The sequence below is a fragment of the Humulus lupulus genome, chromosome X (assembly GCF_963169125.1).
Source record: "Humulus lupulus chromosome X, drHumLupu1.1, whole genome shotgun sequence".
Classification (NCBI taxonomy): domain Eukaryota; kingdom Viridiplantae; phylum Streptophyta; class Magnoliopsida; order Rosales; family Cannabaceae; genus Humulus; species Humulus lupulus.
The window spans coordinates 242058538-242078684 of record NC_084802.1 but is presented as its reverse complement, the minus strand read 5'-3'; the positions used below and the strand labels follow the sequence as shown (position 1 = coordinate 242078684).

At 37.3% G+C, this 20147-nt stretch overlaps 1 protein-coding gene across 1 annotated transcript; it reads left to right on the top strand.

The window, feature by feature from the left end:
• The first annotated feature begins 18428 nt into the window (after positions 1 to 18428).
• On the top strand, positions 18429 to 19605 carry LOC133806891 (uncharacterized). The gene is made up of 3 exons (XM_062244989.1): positions 18429 to 18866; positions 18943 to 19314; positions 19462 to 19605. The coding sequence occupies exons 1-3, from the start codon at positions 18429 to 18431 to the stop codon at positions 19603 to 19605; spliced, it is 954 nt and encodes a 317-aa protein (XP_062100973.1).
• Positions 19606 to 20147: the final 542 nt, after the last annotated feature.

Sequence of the window (20147 nt, the reverse complement as noted above, 5' to 3'; positions counted from 1 at the left end):
TGTAGCAATCTTCGAAAACCCTTCCACAAACCGTCTGTAATATCCCGCTAATCCAAGGAATCTCCTAACCTCTGAGGCGTTCCTTCTCCTCGGCCAATCCCTAACTGCCTCTACCTTAGCTGGATCCACCTTAATCCCATCTCCACCAACAATGTGTCCAAGGAATGTAACTTCTGGTATCCAAAACTTGAACTTCTTAAACTTGGCATACAATCGATGCTCTCTCATTCTCTGTAATACCTGTCGGAGATGTTGTTCATGCTCTGCCTTTGAACTGGAGTAAACCAAGATGTCATCGATGAAGACAATCACAAGCTGATCTAAAAAGTCCTTGAACACCATGTTCATCATATCCATAAATGTTGCTGGGGCATTGGTCCAACCAAACGACATGACCAAGAACTCATAATGCCCATACCTTGTTCAGAAGGCCATCTTCGGAATATCCTCGTCCTTGATACTAAGCTGGTGATAACCAGATCGAAGATTAATATTCGAGAATGCCATCTTTCCCTGCAGCTAATCAAATAGGGCATCGATTCTAGGTAAGGGGTATCTGTTCTTGATGGTCAACTTGATCAACTCCCTATAGTCTATACACATTCTTAGAGTCCCATCCTTCTTCTTCACAAACAAAACCGAAGCACCCCATGGCGAGAAGCTAGGTCTGATAAACCCCAAGTCTAGAAGCTCCTGCAACTGTATCTTCAATTCCTTTAACTCTGCTGGAGCCATTCTATATGGTGCCCTCGACACTGGTTCTATACTCGGCACTAACTCGATGACAAACTGAATCTCTCTGGACGGTGGCAGTCCTGGTAAATCCTCAGGAAACACATCCAAGAACTCGCATACCAATCTGGTCCCATCCGGCCCCACTGGAGTAACTCTGGTGATATCCCCTATACTAGCTATAAAATGTTAGAGATATTCGTGTTGTCTCAATGGAAAATAAGAAATACTATTACAACTCTTTGCAAAAATACAATAGACAAGGTAATTGATAAGATTACAACTCAATAATTAAAATACAAGTAAATGTAGAAATAAGAGGAAGAAGAAAATTATAATAACTACAACTCTAAAACAAAGGATACAAATAAATATGTAAATTGAAAATAGAAGAGGAGAAGACAAAAGCAATAGTAGAAAAAATAACAAGAACAAAAAGTAAAATACTCTCACTCACACAACCAAAGTGAAGAGCATTGGGGATCACCAACTTGAACAAGGTTTACAACCTTTGCCCAAGAGCTTATTTCCCCCTATCTCAAGCACTAAGGGATTATCTCAATATTAGAAATAGCTCTCTGGAATAATCAAGCATTTTGGTGTATTTCTAGCCAAGTGTTGTAGTGGATAGAAATAGAGTTGCTTGACAAGTGAGCATTAGGCTTCTATTTATAAAGTTTTGAGATACCATTTGAATTTCAAATTCCACCAACCCCCATGGCTGTTACCAATGTTTAATTGGATATTTATGGAATTAAAATGGAGATTTGGGAGTTACTTGGGATGTTAGAACCGTTCAAATTGGAAAAAACTGAAAAAACAAATTGGTTGTCTGCCTCATTCGCCGTGGCCAGGACTATTAGTGGCCGCGACCATTGGCCTCTGTCCCCCAGGCTGCGACCAGGGAATGTCAGTGGCCGCGACCACAAGCTATTTTCAGCACAAAATGTCATTTTTCCAAAACGTCCCAAATCCTTTCCCACATGATTTTGTAACCTCCACACACCTAATGGGAGTTAAAATCATATTTCCAACAACCATATTTCATAATGGCTTTGTGAAATCCAATCTCAAATGTGTAACATACAATCTACACATTATTTGGTAATATTTAGGAGTTACAAATTTGTAACTGATTTTGTAACTCTAGAATATGTCACATTTTGGCACACACATGTGTCCAATTTTGTGACTCTCAATAATATGTTACAAGGTGTGACAAATCACATTTTGTCACATTATTTAATCTAACATTATATTATATGAAATAATATAACATTTCCCCACTAGATTAAATAATCACTTTTTGTAACACTTATTTAATCAATCAAACATTATATTAAAATATCACTTTTTGTAACACTTATTTAATTAACCAAACATTATATTAAAATAGAATATTCCCCCACTTGATTAAATAATCTCTGTATAGAAACCTTTGCATTGGTGCATAAAGTAAATGTCTTTCGAGTTGAATTTTTCCTTAGTGTAATTATCACAATGATTGTTGAAATTTTGGTTGCCGAATTATTGAACCACTATCCCTAGATAACAAACTAGTGATAACACACACACTTTTGCTATGTTCACTTGAGACCTCAATGTCTCGCTTTTGCACCGTTAATGACCATGCGGACATTCCATTCATAGAATTTTCTTGAGAATGACTCCCAATTCTCATGAGGGGCGGCACCACCCCTAGGTCTATATAGGTAGAACTCTTACAATATTTTGTTACCCTAAAATACTTGTCTTTTCAAGACCGAGTTTTATTAAAAAAATCTTTCGGTTTTTACCCTCATTTTGGTAACACACTAGTACTCATATATCAGATGGGAAAAAATGTGAATACTACTATTATTCACTTGATTGACTTGTTATTACCTATTGAACTTAATACTAGTTTGGTTACTAGTATTAAGATAGGTTACTGTTGACCCTCGATTTAGCCAACAACACGGAGTCAAATATACGACAGGATATAGAACGATGCTTGAAAAGATAATCTAATGGAAAGGAAAACACACCAAGAAATTATAGTTGTTCGACCCCAGTGATTGGTAATAACCTACGTCCACTTAGTGTATTGTTATTATTGAACTTCAAAGCTGTGATAAAAAACTAGGGTTCTTTGAGTTTCACAAACCTTTGAAGGATTACAATAGAATGATCAACAATCACTATAGTTCTTTCTCTCTTAATATCAAGCAAAAAAGCTAATGAATCCAAAAGTCCCTTCCTTGAGCTATTTCATGCATATTTATAGGCTCAAGGAGGGTTACACATGCTAACGTGTCTTATCTTTCCTTAACAATCGCATATCAAGGCTCATTATGAGGAAATATTCAAATGCAGTTAATATTAGATTACAACTCAAGAAGGAAATAAATCGGGCTTCACGACCAGCCTGGTCGTATAAAAAATTAACACTGACGATGAGGCGCGCTTCTGGTCGATAGTCGAACAACACCTTTGCCCTTTAATTCTGCCACGTGTCAATCCACGTGTAAATAATCTTTGCCACATCATCAAAACCATTTTGGGGTAAACATTTGCCCCCCAAGTTTACTTATTGCGACCAGCAATAAGTAAACTTAGGAAACCGACTCTTCGAATACCCCACGAAATCTGTCAGAACTGCCTATGCCTTCTCGAAAAACGTGACCAATCATGTCTAATTAGGTACTTTCAGTGTCCCAAGAATGTGTCCGACGACTATCACGCTTTCCCACTCCTTGAAAAATTACCTTTAATGATTATCTTGGTAACTGTTCCTCGGCTAGGATAAATGACCCTTCGGAATCATTTTTCACATTTTACATACTTTTTCCTTCCTGAAGAACATTGAAGAACACGTGTTCCAGAGCCCAGAAATTTTCAAACATCTACACGTGGACGTTTAAAGCTTTCACCTTCGAACTTCACTTTTTACCTGAGTAAGTTTTATGAACTTTCTTATTTTTTAAGTTACCATATTTAACCGCTTCATGCTTGCCTTCATTTCTGAATCCTTTCGTGTTCTTGGCTGAAAATGTATGGGGAATGCTTGCATGTTGACAGATGATTAATAGGGTAGTGAAATATTGTTCCGTAGGAGTTAGGAGCCAGTTTGGAAGTCAAGATTGTAGATTTAGGGCGTAAAATCGAAGTAAAAATTTGATTTTTAAGCTAGGTGAAAAACTGGGTTTTTCCCGCCCCTTCGGAGTCGAAAAAGCTTTTTCCCAAAAAATTTTTACTTCCGCTTTTCAATCTGCTTTTCAAATTGCTCGTATAGAACTTAGTGTTTCTGTTAGAATGCTGCTGGTCGTGTACGCGAGCAATGTTATTCCAACTTTCAACACAAGCTTTTAAGCTTTACTTCTTATCTCCCCCATTCTCTGTTCGCAGCTTTCATGCAAGATCCGTGGGGAGGAAAAAGACCCATTGACGACGACTTATTGGCTCAGCTGCTTGAGCACGAGGAGCAACTATCATCGCTAATATCTGACATCCCTTTTTCTCGTGCCACTAAAAACACTCCATCTACTCTTATTCAAAATATGGCTCGAGCAAAAACTACAGCCCAGAAAAAGAAAACTCCCAATCCTTCAAATCAGCCTGCTCCTCGGGCTGAAATTCCCTCGACCAGTGGTCGGGCAGAAAATACTCCTGAACCCAATATCCAAACTCATGCTCAGCGCCGAAATTCCATTCAACCAGATGTTGAATGGTATGTTGTCCCTGAAAGCCGGGTGACGATCACGATGATCGCTAACTTCATTAGAAAATATGGGCTCCCGCAGGTGACATTAGTTCGACCCAACCAAGACCAACGGGCGAACTTGCCCGAAGGCGCCTTCAACGCCTAGTCGAGAAACCATATTGAGGCAGGGGCTACCTGTTAGGAATGTGTCCTAAAAGCATGTAAAGACATTTTTTTTTAATGAATAAATAAATACAATAGTTTATTATTATTGTTATATTTAGATTGTTAAATTATTGTTTGAATAATTTTGAAAATATCAAAAAAATTCCATATTCATCATTGAGGATGTGATCTTGTATTAGTACGAGAGAATTAAGATCACATGAATGAATAAAAATAGTAACCAACAACAAATTAAAGTTATGGAATTCTTTAATTGGAGTTGTAAGTACGGTTTACTGAGTATCAGAATGATACAAATAATCTAGATTCGGATTATTGATGTGGAAAGACATCTCGGTAAAGGTGCTTTATATAATATGATTATATATGACATGGACCGATATGAATTAGAGTCTTTATCCAAAAACCATTTAACAATAAAGACTTGTATCACATCATAACTGATGATCATTAATAGATCAACCTAAATCCTGAGTGTTCATGAACTCCTGTTCATGTTTATTAAATCTTTTGATTCATTCGTTAAGGTCTCTTCAAAGAATGAGGCTAATGAATTTTGTTTTGGAGATTTAATATCATGGATGGCTGGGAACATGTATCAACAATACGGAATCTAATCTTTCCTAACGGATCGTAATTAGTTCCCTTAAGGGTTAATTCTGGAACTGAATGATTTTGAGCTCAAATCTATAATTAGATTATAGATTAATTATTCACTAGTGAATTAATGGTACTTAAGGAATAAGAAGTAAATTAGAAAGGTTAAATGGTAATTCTTCCATTCTAATTTATGAACTAATTAATTAGAGGGTTGAACTATTGTAAGATGGTTATATCAATGGACGACTTAAGAAAAAGATTTTTGTAAAAGTATATCTATAGCATAAAGAGTGCAATTCTGAATTTATAGTGGAGTAATATCAGAATTAATAAATTAACTATTATAATTAAAGAGTTTAATTATTTAGTTTCAATTTATTGGAGCTTAATGTTATAGGTCCATGGTCCCCGAAATGACTCAAACAATCACTGTCAAAGGCAAATACAAAAAATGGGCAAAAAGGACTTATGTGATAAGTAAAATATTTTTCTATGTGTACGCCCTGGTTTTTACGCGGGCTGTTTAGCAGGACGGGCCTCGGACTAAACATGATTTAGTCCGAGGCTCCCACAGGCCAGAGGCTCTATTTCCAGGACGGGCCCTTTCTAGCTCGAGGGGGTCCTGTTTCCAGCTCGCGCTTGTTGCACCAGGAGCTGGGAATAACATCCGGCGACCACGGACGGATAAGCTCGGGTTATGGATTGCTCCGGTAGCGAGCTTCTCAGGAAGCTCTGATCTTATGGGAAGTCAACACGCAAGATAAACGTGCATATTCCTGCCATCACGTGTCCGATATCCCCCTGACTTCTCGGACACGCAGCAGGAACGTGCGTATTCAGACACCCACGGACGAGATGGGCCGTGCGGCCCATTATCTCCTTCCATACTGATTAGACCACACTTGTGTGTCAGGTTTAGGAATTAATCATGAATATCACAGACTTGATATGACAAATGGTAAGGTCACGGGATGACCTCCCTACCAACTTCCAGGTGCCTTCTCCTATAAATATGGAGACCCTGGGAGTTGATAGGGGTTGGAAAAATAGTCTTTTAAGAACTATATACTTTGTAAACCAATTACCCAGAGAATATCAATAATATTGACTAGTGGAGTAGAAGGATTTTAACCTTCGAACCACTTAAAAACGTGTCTCGAGTCACCTAGTTCTTTCCCCAAAAGATTTCCTATCTGTGACGGTTCTGCTTTTAGTACTAATCTCTTTCTCTTCTTCTCTTAATTATCTGTTGCCGAAGAACCGCGTCAACACTATGTATCAAACATAATTATTGTTTAATTATGTGTAATTAATTAATTAAGAATTAATTAATTATTTGATTTAACAAAAATATAATTAATTTTGAATTAATTTATTTTTGGGATTTTTGGTATTTAAATAATAATAAAAATTGGGAAAAATCACATGCCATCACAGGCATGTGGTACATGTGTGGCACAGTGCACAGGCACTGTGCTACACGCATAAGAGAGTTTACTCAGTCTCTTGATTCCACAATTTTAGTTATTTAAATATGAAATAAATAATGAGATATTTTAATATGATTAAAATATTATTATTTAAACAAAAATCTGATAACTGATCAATTATTTTGAATTTGTTTAAAATAACAAATATTTTAATATATTGGATATTATTAAATATTGGATATCAGTTTTTCACAGAACGTAACTTTTCAGGGATAGAAAAATATCTAGGAATCTCTCTCAGAGAAAGAGAACAGTGACAAAAACTAAAGTCATTGTTCTTCACAAAACCTAGGTCCAAACTTTATCAGATCTCATGTGTTGAGAACATCTGATAAATAGTTATTGCCTATTATTTGTATAGCGAGCCCACACTTGTTCTTTGTGTGCCTGAGAACATTTTGGAAGATCTTGGTGTGAGATCTCGAGGATTTAGCCATACGAAAAGATAGCATCAAGGAAGGACCCGAGGTAATTTTTCTGTTCATGTCCTTGATTCAATATATATATGCATGTGAAGAAGTAGATCTAGAAATCTTATGGGATTAATCTAACAATTTGATTATTGTTTCGCTGCGTATAATCTCTGATTTGATCAATAAAAACCAACAAATGGTACCAGAGCCATCTTCACATATATATGTATTGAATCTATGTGGATTTAATTTTTTGCATTTATTTATTTTGATGAATGAATGGATGGATTAATGTGATTGAATGCGTGGGAATGTTGAATCATTAATTGTATGGTGTTTTTGGGTTAGGATTTGTTTATGATTAGATCATTGTGTAAGCCATTAAAGGGCATAGGATTTATGTTATTTTATTTGGTTTTCGACACCATAAAATTGTAATTCCGATCACACAAAAGTCAAAACGGAGCCCGAGATTCAGAACTCAGCCACCGCACCTCCGAGGCCAACCTCCAAGTCGCTGCCGGACGTCGTACAGACGGCCGTACGGACGGGTCCGTACGGTTCCGTACAGTCTAGCCCGGCAGCCCCCGTTTGACGCCACATGTCCCCATCTGACTGGTCCATAATGTTTTTTATTTTTTAATTTTTTCTGAAATTATTCTGTTATTTTTAAAAAAAAAATTAAAATGTTTAAATATCTTATTTTTGAAATTTGATATTTAAATAATGAGATATTTTTGTTGTCTTAACAAACTTTTTTGAATATCTTATTTAAAATTTATTTTTTCAAAATAACAGATTTTAATTTAAATTCATTTCAGTTTTAATTAAAAGTTGTTTTATTTAAAAAGAAAAATAAAAATAATGATTATTTAAAAGTTTGTTTTAATTAATAAAAAATAATTAGAAAATTGTTTTCTTATTATTATTCTGGACCAACAATGCCACATATCCTACCGACAGTAAAGTAAAGAAGCCCGATGGAGATCAATGCAGTTTTATTTTATTTATTTTAATTTTATAAAGTGGTTGTAAAATTAGAAATACCCAAAAGCACCCGGTTCAGCATTTATTGTTTATTTATTTATTTAAATAATTATTTTCATGTGATTAATGTGATTGATAACATGTTCATGCATTGTATGCCATACATGTACACCCACACAGTCATAATCATGCATCTCATTAGTAGAAACATGATTATTAGGATTGTCCTATATGTTTATATGAATTGTTTTGTGAAATCAATTGCATGTAAATTACTTAGTTTTATTTTGAAAACTTGGTAAAATATCACACCAATTTTTAAGTCTTTATGACTTAATTTCTTTAAACCAACTTTATTTTAAAAAGTGTTCTTTTTTAGTAAAGTTTAGATGAACATGATTGGTAATTTAAAATTGGATATGCACCTAGAAACTCGCTTTCTTTCCAATTTTAATTATGTTCATAAAGTTTAAAGAAACTGTAATTAATTTGGAATTAATTAGGTTAAAAACACTTACTTCAAAATAGTGAGTGGGAGAGGGTTGATATCTCAAACATAACCCATGGTCTCCATTATTAATATAACACCGTGAGATATGAATAGCACCTCGCGACGGCTTTGTTTTCGTCCCCCTAAGGAAGGTGTCTGGACATATCAATAGCAAGGTTGTATTTCTTACATAGATAGGAACTAATGATGTATTTTAGGCTTGACCGACCCTAAGGCGGCATGTCCTAAGTTAAGTCATGAACTCCGAAATAATGGGTTACACTCACAAAGTTATGATTAAGCTCGTGCAGTGGATAATCATAACTTGACCAAACTAAGCGGTACTTTAATGTTTAAAAGAGAAAATACAGAGTTATTTTAAGTATTAAACAATAAAGATAAGAATGTCTTATAAATTCTCTAAAATTAATTTGACCGACCCTAAGGCGGCACTTTAATTGTTAGAAAATTTAATCGTGGAAATTAATCTTTATTTTATGTGTTTTAATTGTGCTCATGCATCACGTTTAATTTCCGAAACTTTGATATTTATTTTTTCTAAATATAATATTAATATATTTGTATTTTTTATTTTATTCAGAATATGTCTATCTCTAGAAATCCCATCACTGCTTTGATTGCACAAGAAAAATTAACTGGTGATAACTTCATAAAATGGAAATCAAATATGAATCTGTTGTTGGTTAGTGAAAACCACAAGTTTGTCCTAAATGAGCAATGTCCTGAAGAACCTGGCGCCAATGCCCCGAAACATGTTCGGGACAAATTTGATGCATGGATTCAATCCAATAACAAAGCCAAGTGCTATATGCTTGTAAGCATGAGTGATGTCTTACGAACAAAGCATGAATCCATGGAAACTGCTTTTGAGATACTAGAATCTCTTAAAGAAATGTTTGGGCGCCCATCTGATCAAAGCCGTCATGAGGCTACTAGAACCTACATGAATGCTAAGATGAAGAAAGGTCAATCTGTGCGTGAGCATGTTTTGAACATGATCGGTGTACTTCATGAAGCTGAGACGCATGGAGTAGTCATGGATGAAAAGACACAAGTAAGCATTATACTTGAGTCTTTAACTCCTTCCTTTTCTACATTCACAACAAATTATGTCATGAACAAATTGGATTTTAACATGACACAATTGCTGAATGAATTACAAACTTTTGAGTCTTTGAATAAGACCATCTCAAGTCAGGCTGAAGAAAATGTTGCTGAAGCAAAACCATCATCTTCAAAGAAGAAAATAAAAGGCAATAACAATGACAGCAAACCTAAAAAGGACAATCCGAAAAAGGCAAAGAAGTCATCCAAGGCGCCCGAGAACAAAAAGAACAATGACCCCAAACAAAAGGCACCCAAAGGAAAGTGTTTCCATTGTAATGTCAATGGTCATTGGAAGAGAAACTGTCCAAAGTATCTCGCCGAGCTAAAAGAGAAAAAGAAAGGTTGTACTCGAAGCTTGTATGGTGGAACAAGATAAATTATCATGGATAGTTGATTCTAGTTCCACTAACCATGTTTGTTCTTGTTTGCAGATGCTTGAGTCCGCAAAGCAGTTGGAGCAAGGAGAGATGACTATGAGAGTGGGAAGTGGAGCGCTTGTTTCGGCCAAAGCATGTGGAACAGTCCATTTAAATTTTAAGAACAATTTTATAGTTTTGAATAATGTGCTATTTATTCTTGAAATTACTAGAAACATTATTTCTTTATCTTTGTTACATGAACAAAATTTTAACATTTCTTTTAATAATAATATGATTTTTATTTCAAGGAATGGGAACAATATTTGTCATGCAAAACAAAAGAACGGACTGTACATGCTTAATCCAATAGAAAAATCGCTCAATAATTCCAAATTGTTTAAAGTAGCTGTTCCGCAAAGTAACAAAAGACAAAAGGCTTCTAAAGATAATGACACGTATCTATGGCACTTAAGATTAGGTCATATCAGTCTAGATAGGATAAACCGGTTAACTAAAAATGGACCTCTAAGGGAACTAACAGTTGGAACCCTACCGGTTTGTGAATCCTGTTTAGAAGGAAAATTGACTAAACGACCTTTCACTTCGAAGGTAAATAGAGCCAAAGAACCACTAGAGCTAATACATAGTGATGTATGTGGTCCAATTAACATTCAAGCTCGAGGTGGTTATGAATATTTTGTCACATTTACTGATGACTATTCTAGATACGGTCATGTGTACCTAATGCTTAAGAAGTGAGAAACTTTTGATAGGTTTAAAGACTTCAAAGTTTTAGCTGAGAAGCAATTAGGTAAATCTTTAAAAACACTTTGATCTGATCGTGGTCGTGAATATTTGGATTCTGAATTCAAAGATTTCTTGCTGGAGCATGGAATTCTATTCCAACTCACAGCACCTGGAACGCCACAACAAAATGGAGTTTCAGAGAGAAGAAACCGGACTCTGTTGGACATGGTCAGGTTTATGTTAAGCTACTCTTCACTTCCCTTATCGTTTTGGGGATATGCACTACAAACGGCTAACTACATTTTGAATGTAGTTCCGTCCAAAGCTGTGACAAAGACACCTCTGGAACTATGGAATGGAAATAAACCTAGTTTATGACATTTTCGTATTTGGGGTTGTCCTGCTCATGTGCTAAGACCTAAATCTGGAAAACTGGATTCTAGGTCTGAAGTGTGTATATTCGTGGGCTATGCTCCAGAAACAAGAGGTGGATATTTCTATAGCCCAAGCGATCAAAAGGTATTTGTTTCGACAAATGCAACCTTTTTAGAACATGACTATATGAATGATTTTAAACCTCGGAGCAAAGTAGTTTTAGAGGAACTAATGACAGATAATATTTCATCTCCATTCTCTTCATCAGTTAATGATAAAACAACCAAAGAAACCACAATTCCTGAAAAGGAAAAACCAGTGCAACGTTGTCGTGGGAGGATTGTGAGACAACCTATTCGTTACGAATATGAGGCCCACGTTCTTGTATCAGATACTGAAAAGGACGATCCATTGACTTTTAAAGAAGCAATGGATGACCCTGATGTTGATAAGTGGCAAGAAGCCATGAATCAAGAAATGGAATCAATGTATTCCAATTCAGTCTGGGAACTTGTAGATCTGCCTGACAATGTTAATGCCATTGGATGCAAATGCATCTACAAGAAGAAAATGGGTACAGATGGAAAGGTAGAAACCTATAAAGCAAGGCTTGTGGCCAAAGGCTACACATAGAGAGAGGGTGTGGACTATGAAGAAACATTTTCTCCTGTGGCCATGCTTAAGTCCATTCGCATACTCTTATCCATAGCTGCCATTTATAATTATGAGATATGGCAAATGGACATCGAGACAGCTTTTCTGAATGGCCACCTTGATGAAACCATTTATATGGAACAACCAGAAGGGTTTATAAATAAGGATCAAGATCAAAAGGTATGCAAGTTGTTGAAATCCATGTATGGATTAAAACAAGCATCAAGATCTTGGAACTTAACATTTGATGAAACTATTAAAACATATGGTTTCGAACAAAATGTTGACGAAGCATGTGTTTATAAATACATCAAAGGAAAAATTGTGGTTTTCTTAGTTCTTTACGTTGATGATATCCTACTCATTGGGAATGATGTAGAGACATTATCAAATGTAAAGAAATGGTTGGCTGACAAATTCCAAATGAAAGATTTGGGAGAAGCGAGCCATGTTCTAGGCATTAAAATTCTAAGAGATAGAAAGAACAAGCTCCTAGCACTTTCACAAGAAAATTATATTGATAAAGTGCTTGAAAGATTCTCTATGGAGAATTCCAAAAAGGGTCAATTGCCGACCAGACATGGAATTTCTCTTTGCAAAGATCAATGTCCTAAGACACCACAAGAGCAAGAGGATATGAGAAAGTATCCCTACGCGTTAGCTGTGGGGAGCCTAATGTATGCAATGTTATGTACTAAACCTGACATATGTTATGCAATAGGGATTGTCAGTCGTTATCAATCAAATCCAGGTTTGGAACACTGGATTGCGGTGAAACATATTCTCAAGTATCTCAGGAGAACGAGAGACTATATGCTAGTATATTCGGGTAGTGACCTCGAACCTACTGGATACACTGACTCAGATTTTCAATCTGACAAGGATAGTAGAAAGTCTACTTCTGGGTCAGTATTCACTCTTGGTGGTGGAGCAGTTGTCTGGAGAAGCATTAAGCAATCCAGATAGCTGATTTGACCATGGAAGCTGAATAGATAGCAGCTTGTGAAGCAGCTAAGGAAGCAGTTTGGCTGAAAAAGTTCTACACAGATTTGGAAGTAGTTCCAGAAATGGAGAAACCACTTGTTCTTTACTATGACAACAGTGGAGCAGTGGCCAATTCTAAAGAACCAAGAAACCACAAGAGTGGAAAGCATATAGAGCGCAAATACCACTTAGTCAGAGAAATCATACATAGAGGAGATGTGACCGTTCTGAAAATCGCATCACAACACAACCTGGCGAACCCGTTCACGAAGACGCTTCAAGCAAACCAATTTGAGGGTCATGTACGTAATATGGGATTGAGAGAAATGCCTCACTTGCTTTAAGTACAAGTGGGAGATTGTTAGGAGTGTGTCCTAAAAGCATGTAAATACATTTGTTTTTTTAATGAATAAATAAATACAATAGTTTATTATTAATGTTAAATTTAGATTGTTAAATTATTGTTTGAATAATTTTGAAAATATCAGAAAAATTCCATATTCATTATTGAGGATGTGATCTTGTATTAGTACGAGAGAATTAAGATCACATGAATGAATAAAAATAGTCAACAACAATAAATTAAAGTTATGGAATTCTTTAATTGGAGTTGTAAGTACGGTTTACTGAGTATCATAATGATACAAATAATCTAGATTCAGATTATTGATGTGGAAAGACATCTCGGTAAAGGTGCTTTATATAATATGATTATATATGACATGGACCGATATGAATTAGAGTCTTTATCCAAAAACCATTTAACAATAAATACTTGTATCACATCATAACTGATGATCATTAATAGATCAGCCTAAATCCTGAGTGTTCATGAACTCCTATTCATGTTTATTAAATCTTTTGATTCATTCGTTAAGGTCTCTTCAAAGAATGAGGCTAATGACTTTTGTTTTGGAGATTTAATATCATGGATGGCTGGGAACATGTATCAACAATACGGAATCTAATCTTTCCTAACGGATCGTAATTAGTTCCCTTAAGGGTTAATTCTGGAACTGAATGATTTTGAGCTCAAATCTATAATTAGATTATAGATTAATTATTCACTAGTGAATTAATGGTACTTAAGGAATAAGAAGTAAATTATAAAGGTTAAATGGTAATTATTCCATTCTAATTTATGAACTAATTAATTAGAGGGTTGAACTATTGTAAGATGGTTATATCAACGGACGACTTAAGAAAAAGATTTCTGTAAAAGTATATCTATAACATAAAGAGTACAATTCTGAATTTATAGTGGAGTAATATCAGAATTAATAAATTAACTATTATAATTAAAGAGTTTAATTATTTAGTTTCAATTTATTGGAGCTTAATGTTATAGGTCCATGGTCCCCGAAATGGCTTAAACAATCACTGTCAAAGGCAAATACAAAAAATGGGCAAAAAGGACTTATGTGATAAGTAAAATATTTTTCTATGTATCAAACATAATTATTGTTTAATTATGTGTAATTAGTTAATTATTTGATTTAACAAAAATATAATTAATTTTGAATTAATTTATTTTTGGGATTTTTGGTATTTAAATAATAATAAAAATTGGGAAAAATCACATGCCATCACAGGCATGTGGTACACGTGTGGCACAGTGCACAGGCACTGTGCTACACGCATTCGAGAGTTTACTTAGTCTCTTGATTCCACAATTTTAGTTATTTAAATATGAAATAAATAATGAGATATTTTAATATGATTAAAATATTATTATTTAAACAAAAATTTGATAACTGATCAGTTATTTTGAATTTGTTTAAAATAACAAATATTTTAATATATTGGATATTATTAAATATTGGATATCAGTTTTTCACCAAACGTAACTTTTCAGGGATAGAAAAATATCTAGGAATCTCTCTCAGAGAAAGAGAACAGTGACAAAAACTAAAGTCATTGTTCTTCACAAAACCTAGGTCCAAACTTTATCAGATCTCATGTGTTGAGAACATCTGATAAATAGTTATTGCCTATTATTTGTATAGTGAGCCCACACTCGTTCTTTGTGTGTCTGAGAACATTTTGGAAGATCTTGGTGTGAGATCTCGAGGATTTAGCCATACGAAAAGATAGCAGCAAGGAAGGACCTGAGGTAATTTTTCTGTTCATGTCCTTGATTCAATATATATATGCATGTGAAGAAGTAGATCTAGAAATCTTATGGGATTAATCTAACAATTTGATTGTTGTTCCGCTGCGTATAATCTCTGATTTGATCAATAAAAAACAACACTACCTTGCATCTTCATCGATTCTTCCAAGGGGTAGTCAACTACTTTGGGGTAGCCCCTTTCCAAATAACCCTCAACGGGTATAGAATGCTCGCCGCACTTTATATCCTATATAGCCACAAAAAATGGCCTGTGCCAACACCCCATGAAGTTAACTACTTGTTTGACCTCAAGTTTAACCCCAACCAAGAAGGTATGGGGTTCTTTCATTTCTGTCATCAGGAAACTGGGCACACCTTCCTGACCGACACCACCCATATATCGAATGTGGGGAGGTACTACCAGGAGTACTTCCTCACGACCGACATGGTCGCGAACAACCTGACCTTCACGCAAGGAGGTAATGCCTTTGTACTACTGGTTGTCAGTTTTTCTTTAATTTTTTCTCTACATTTTCTTAGATTTTTAGTGCCTTTCAGGCCCATGGTTGCGACCAGACCCCACTCCAGACATGGAGTTAAGATCAGCCCTCTTGGCCAGTATGACTGACGTGGAAAAAAGCGTCAAGCATATGGTCACAGAGGCTAACCTTAGGCTGGTCGACCTTTTGGCCCCTCATCAGGATGTGAGGGAGTCAACAGTGGGGAGTGCTACCGGCGGAGAGGTTCCCGAGCAGCACCCAGCCGTGGAACAACCTCTTCTGAGGAGGGCCACTGGAGTAACAATCAGGGAACCTTCCAGCACTCCGCGGGTTGCTGCTCCCGCTCCCATTGACGAGTCTTCCGATGAGAATAGTACTGATCTTTCACTTTTAGATAGTTTGCCAATTCCTTGTCATTTATTTGACGGGGACGGCAACTTTAAGTATACTCCAATCTTAAGTTCAGATTTCTTCCAGGCAGTAAGTAGTTCAGTAAGTAATGTAGCGACCAGTAGTTGTAGCACGGGTACTTTACTTATAATCTCTTCACTTTAATTTTTAGCCCCATATAAATACCTTGTCTGTAACGACCCAAATTCACTAATAAGGCTTAAGGGCCTTGATTAGTGTGCCTGGAGGGCATAATGGGAATTATGTGTGGTTTTAATGATTTAGATGCATGATTATGATTTAAAACATGTTATATGATTACTTGAGTATTTGAGATGCATGACTATGTGTGTTAGTATGCATGTAGGCCCTGATTAGGTTAGAAGGGCATAATCGTAATTTTGGCCATTATGGGCATAACTGCTTTGATATATGTGATAATTGTCGAGACCACATTATTATGTGGATATATCTGTGATCTGCGACTCGAGACGATCTTAGTGAGCAAAGTAGCAGAAAAGTCATAGTGGGGATTTATACCCGGCTCGGGGTGAGCTCAGGGGTATAAATGGGAATTTAGCGGATATACTGGAGTCTATTTTGACGTTGAGGAATATTATTGGTGATTAATTAGGTATCGGGAACTAAGCGGGAAATAATAAAGACACTCGAGGAATTAGCGGGAATTGGGTGAAATGACTAAACTGCCCTTAAGTGGACTAAAGGGTTAGAATTAATAGGGAGGGCATAATGGTCATTTTCTTTACAGAAGTTAAATTATATTAAGGCTTTATGTTAGTGGAATTTGTAGAATATCAAAGAAGTCTGAAAAAGAAGGAAAAGGAAGGGGAAAGAAAAAGGGAAAAACAGAGAGAGTTTCTTTAAGTCGGTTTAGGCTTTCTTCACCAATTTCTTGAGGATTCCTGGAGTAAAACTCAGGGGGAAGCTAGCCCAATTAAGCCACAAGGTTACTGAGCTAAGGTTGAGGATTTGATAAGGGTTTAGCAAGATTAGACCATCACTTGAGGTAAGATTCTATAATCTCTTCAGTTGCTGGTTTGGTTTATGAACTATGGTGTATAAGTAGAATTTGATGGGGACCTTGGGAAATTCAGGGCAAAGGTTAAGGAGGAGCAATCAAAAGGAGTCTAGAGGCAGCTTGTAGTCGAAATTCTATCAAAGGTATAAGGTCTAAACTCTAAACTTTGATGTTCAGCTGGTTTTTACTGAGTTTTAGAGCTTAGGAGTGGCTATGGTGAAATCTGAGTTTGTGGATGCATGTGCTTGGGTTTTAGGTGTTTGGGGTGCTTGGGATGAGTGGAGTGTGGTCATGAGGTTGTTTTTAAGTTTGGGTAAGAATTGGAAGAGGTTTGGTTGAGGTTGGTTCAAGAAAATCGCAGAAGAGAAATTTTGGTGCTGGGCTGTCTGTGACTAGCGCTACAGCGCTAGCCTTTGGGCACTGTAGTGCTAGGCCATGTTGCTGAAGGGTTTTTGGCTTCTGTTTGTAGCACTGTAGTGCCCTTCCAAGAGCGTTGTAGTGCTACCATGCCTTCTGAAGGGGATTTTAGGGTTGTTTGCAAGGGTTTTTGACCTAAGGTTTGGGGTTTGGTTCCACCACCTTGTTTGGTGGAACTAGGACTTCTCGGGGGCTCGGGATTGGCCCCGGGACTAGGTTTTGAACTTGAGGGTTGATGATGACTTTGGCCATGATTGTGTAGGTGAGCGCTAGGGCTCGAGGGGGATCGTGCTCAAGGTGTCGAGGGATCAAAGCTATTGAATTGAAAGGTAAGAAAACTGCACCCGGTTATATGATCGTGATGGGACTAAGTGCTCCCGAGAATTGCATCGTGTCAATGTTGGTATTACGCCATGGGACATGTAAAAGCGGCCTAAGAGTGCCGTACACGATATTAGCGCACAGGGCGCGGATTGGCCACTGGTAGCCAAGGACAACGGGATAACAGAGGGAGCGGCCTGTGAGCGCTAGCCCTAGTTATCATTTGTAAACTGTACATGTAACTAAATTGATATGCCTAGTATGTGGAGTACTTGATTATTCTGATTGATTTTATGGTTGAGGTTATGTAATGCAATGTGAGATATCGATTTGTCTGCTAATTGCTTGTGCTCTGTAGTTGTTGTGTTTTCTTGTTGGGCCTTGGCTCACGGGTGCTACGTGGTGCAGGTAAAGGCAAAGGCAAGCTGGACCAGGCCTGAGGTGGAGAGCTCCGAGGTGAAATGTACATAGCCAGTTGTTCGATCACCGTGGTCGAGGAGTGAGTCAGGACAAGGATTACCTAACTGTTTATTTTGCCTTAGAATGGCTGGTTATTGTACCTGAGTTTTATAACTTTTGTAAACGATCTTTAAACTTGTATTTTTGGGATCCCGTGTAAACAAGTAATGCTCCTTAACAAAAATGTGACTTTTGAGACCAACACACTTTTAACCCTAGTTCCTTTATAGCTTTTGTGACACGATTTTAATAGTATGACTTGGTTAGCAAGTCTGGCACTTTATAAACACACAGTGTAACGGTCTTGGCTATCCAGGGCGTTATATTGTCTCACTGCTCGTGTTGTTTCCTTTTGTGCAGATATGGACTCTGAGGACATGTTCGAGCATTATAAGGCTGCTGCCGCATCTTCTGGCAAGAAAAAGGACAACAAGAGGGCCCAAGGGGAGAGCAGTAAAACCACCTCAAAGAAGGCTCAAATCGATGATCCTCCAGCCACCATCCCTTCGAAGGAGAACACACCACCTCCATCACCACTCGAGCAGCTGGCCTCAACCCCTCTGGCCGACCAAAATTCCAATCCTCCAACACCCGTCGACCAGCAGCCTACTCTTCATGCCCCTAGCAGCCAAACGCGGCGTAATCAGCCCGAAGGTTCCCTGTCCAGCATCGTGGTCAGCTCAGCCAGGGAGAGGATATACAAGCTCTCCAAACATAAACGCAGTCAGGAGGCTATTACTGAAACCTTTTCCATGGAGCCTGACCAAATACTCAATCGAGGGCTGAACGAGATAGTTAGCGTAAGTCACTTACTGATGTTGGATAATTTATTTTTGATTCTCTGCCATCACTTTATCTTTTTTTATCTGATTACAGGGACTACTGACCATGACCGCTGGTTGGCGCCGTGCTGGAGCGATGGTGTCCCGAGCCAAAAATTTCGACACTAGGCTCGCCGAGGCTAAGAAAGCACTCGAAGAGAAAAATGCTGAGTTGCTCGAGAGGAACAATGAGCTAACTAAACAGAACGTCGAGTTACTTGAGAAGAATATGGACCTGTCTAAGCAGAAAGAGGAACTGCTCGAGCAAAAAGCCACTCTGACCGTGGAGCTGCTGGAGGTTCGGGATGGCCTGAAGAAATCCAACGAAGACAAAGAAAAGTTAAGGGAAAGCGTCAAACTCAACTACCAGCAGTCCGTACAGCTCGAGCTTGATTTAATTGCGAGCAGGCAGGAGCTGGAGAAGCGCGTGAAGGAGCTTGAGGAAGCTGAAGCCAAGAACTTGGAGAAGTACAAGGAAGGCACTCATCTTTGCTTTTACGAGTTCTGGAAGCACAACCGGGGGGCGAACTTCAACTATCTGTTAGAGCGCCTGAGGCGGACTCTAATGTCTCAGTGTGCCATTCGCCTGGAGGAAGAAGAGAGGGCTAAAGTACCTGCTTCCCCGGAGATTTCTCTGGCAACAGGGATAGATGGTACAGACAATGAAGCTGGCGCAGCTGTCGACCAGGACGTTCCTCAAGATCCTCCAGCCCCTTAGTCTTTTTCCCTTTTTTATTTTGATATTTTAATTACACAACCTCCTGGTCGTGATGTAAAGACACTAATTTTTTATTGTTGCGCGGGCAGCTATTTTCCTTTTAATCAGACAATTACATCCGAGCAATACTGCTTGTGGTGTAAAGTAATTCATTTTTGATATTATAACATCTTTTTATTTTATTATAATATCTTGTTCGCATGACTGAACTTAGCATAGCACTTTGGTTTGATTTAACAAAATTTTGAAAAATACTCTAAGTACCCTAGCATGCTTTCACTTATTTTGCTCATGTGTTTACATACCTTTTAATGACATGCTTTGCTTACTTGTACCTTATATGCCCCCCAAGTGATCGAGGAGCTTTAGGTCCTTGGTCACTTGCCTTGACCAGAACCTTTTTGAACATTACTGCTCGTAGCAATATAATTAGAATTATAATACAGCAAAAAAACACACGTAATGAGCAAATACTTGTAATAAATACAATAATTGGCAAGAAATGACTGGCTGCGCACAATCCCTTATATTTCTCGTAATAA

Excerpts from the sequence above, each read along its gene's own strand:
- LOC133806891 (XM_062244989.1), top strand. The coding sequence starts at position 18,429 with ATGGACTCTGAGGACATGTTCGAGCATTATAAGGCTGCTGCCGCATCT. Across the intron at positions 18,867-18,942 it reads GGCTGAACGAGATAGTTAGC|GGACTACTGACCATGACCGC; the intron begins GTAAGTCACTTA and ends ATCTGATTACAG. Across the intron at positions 19,315-19,461 it reads GGCAGGAGCTGGAGAAGCGC|TGTGCCATTCGCCTGGAGGA; the intron begins GTGAAGGAGCTT and ends CTAATGTCTCAG.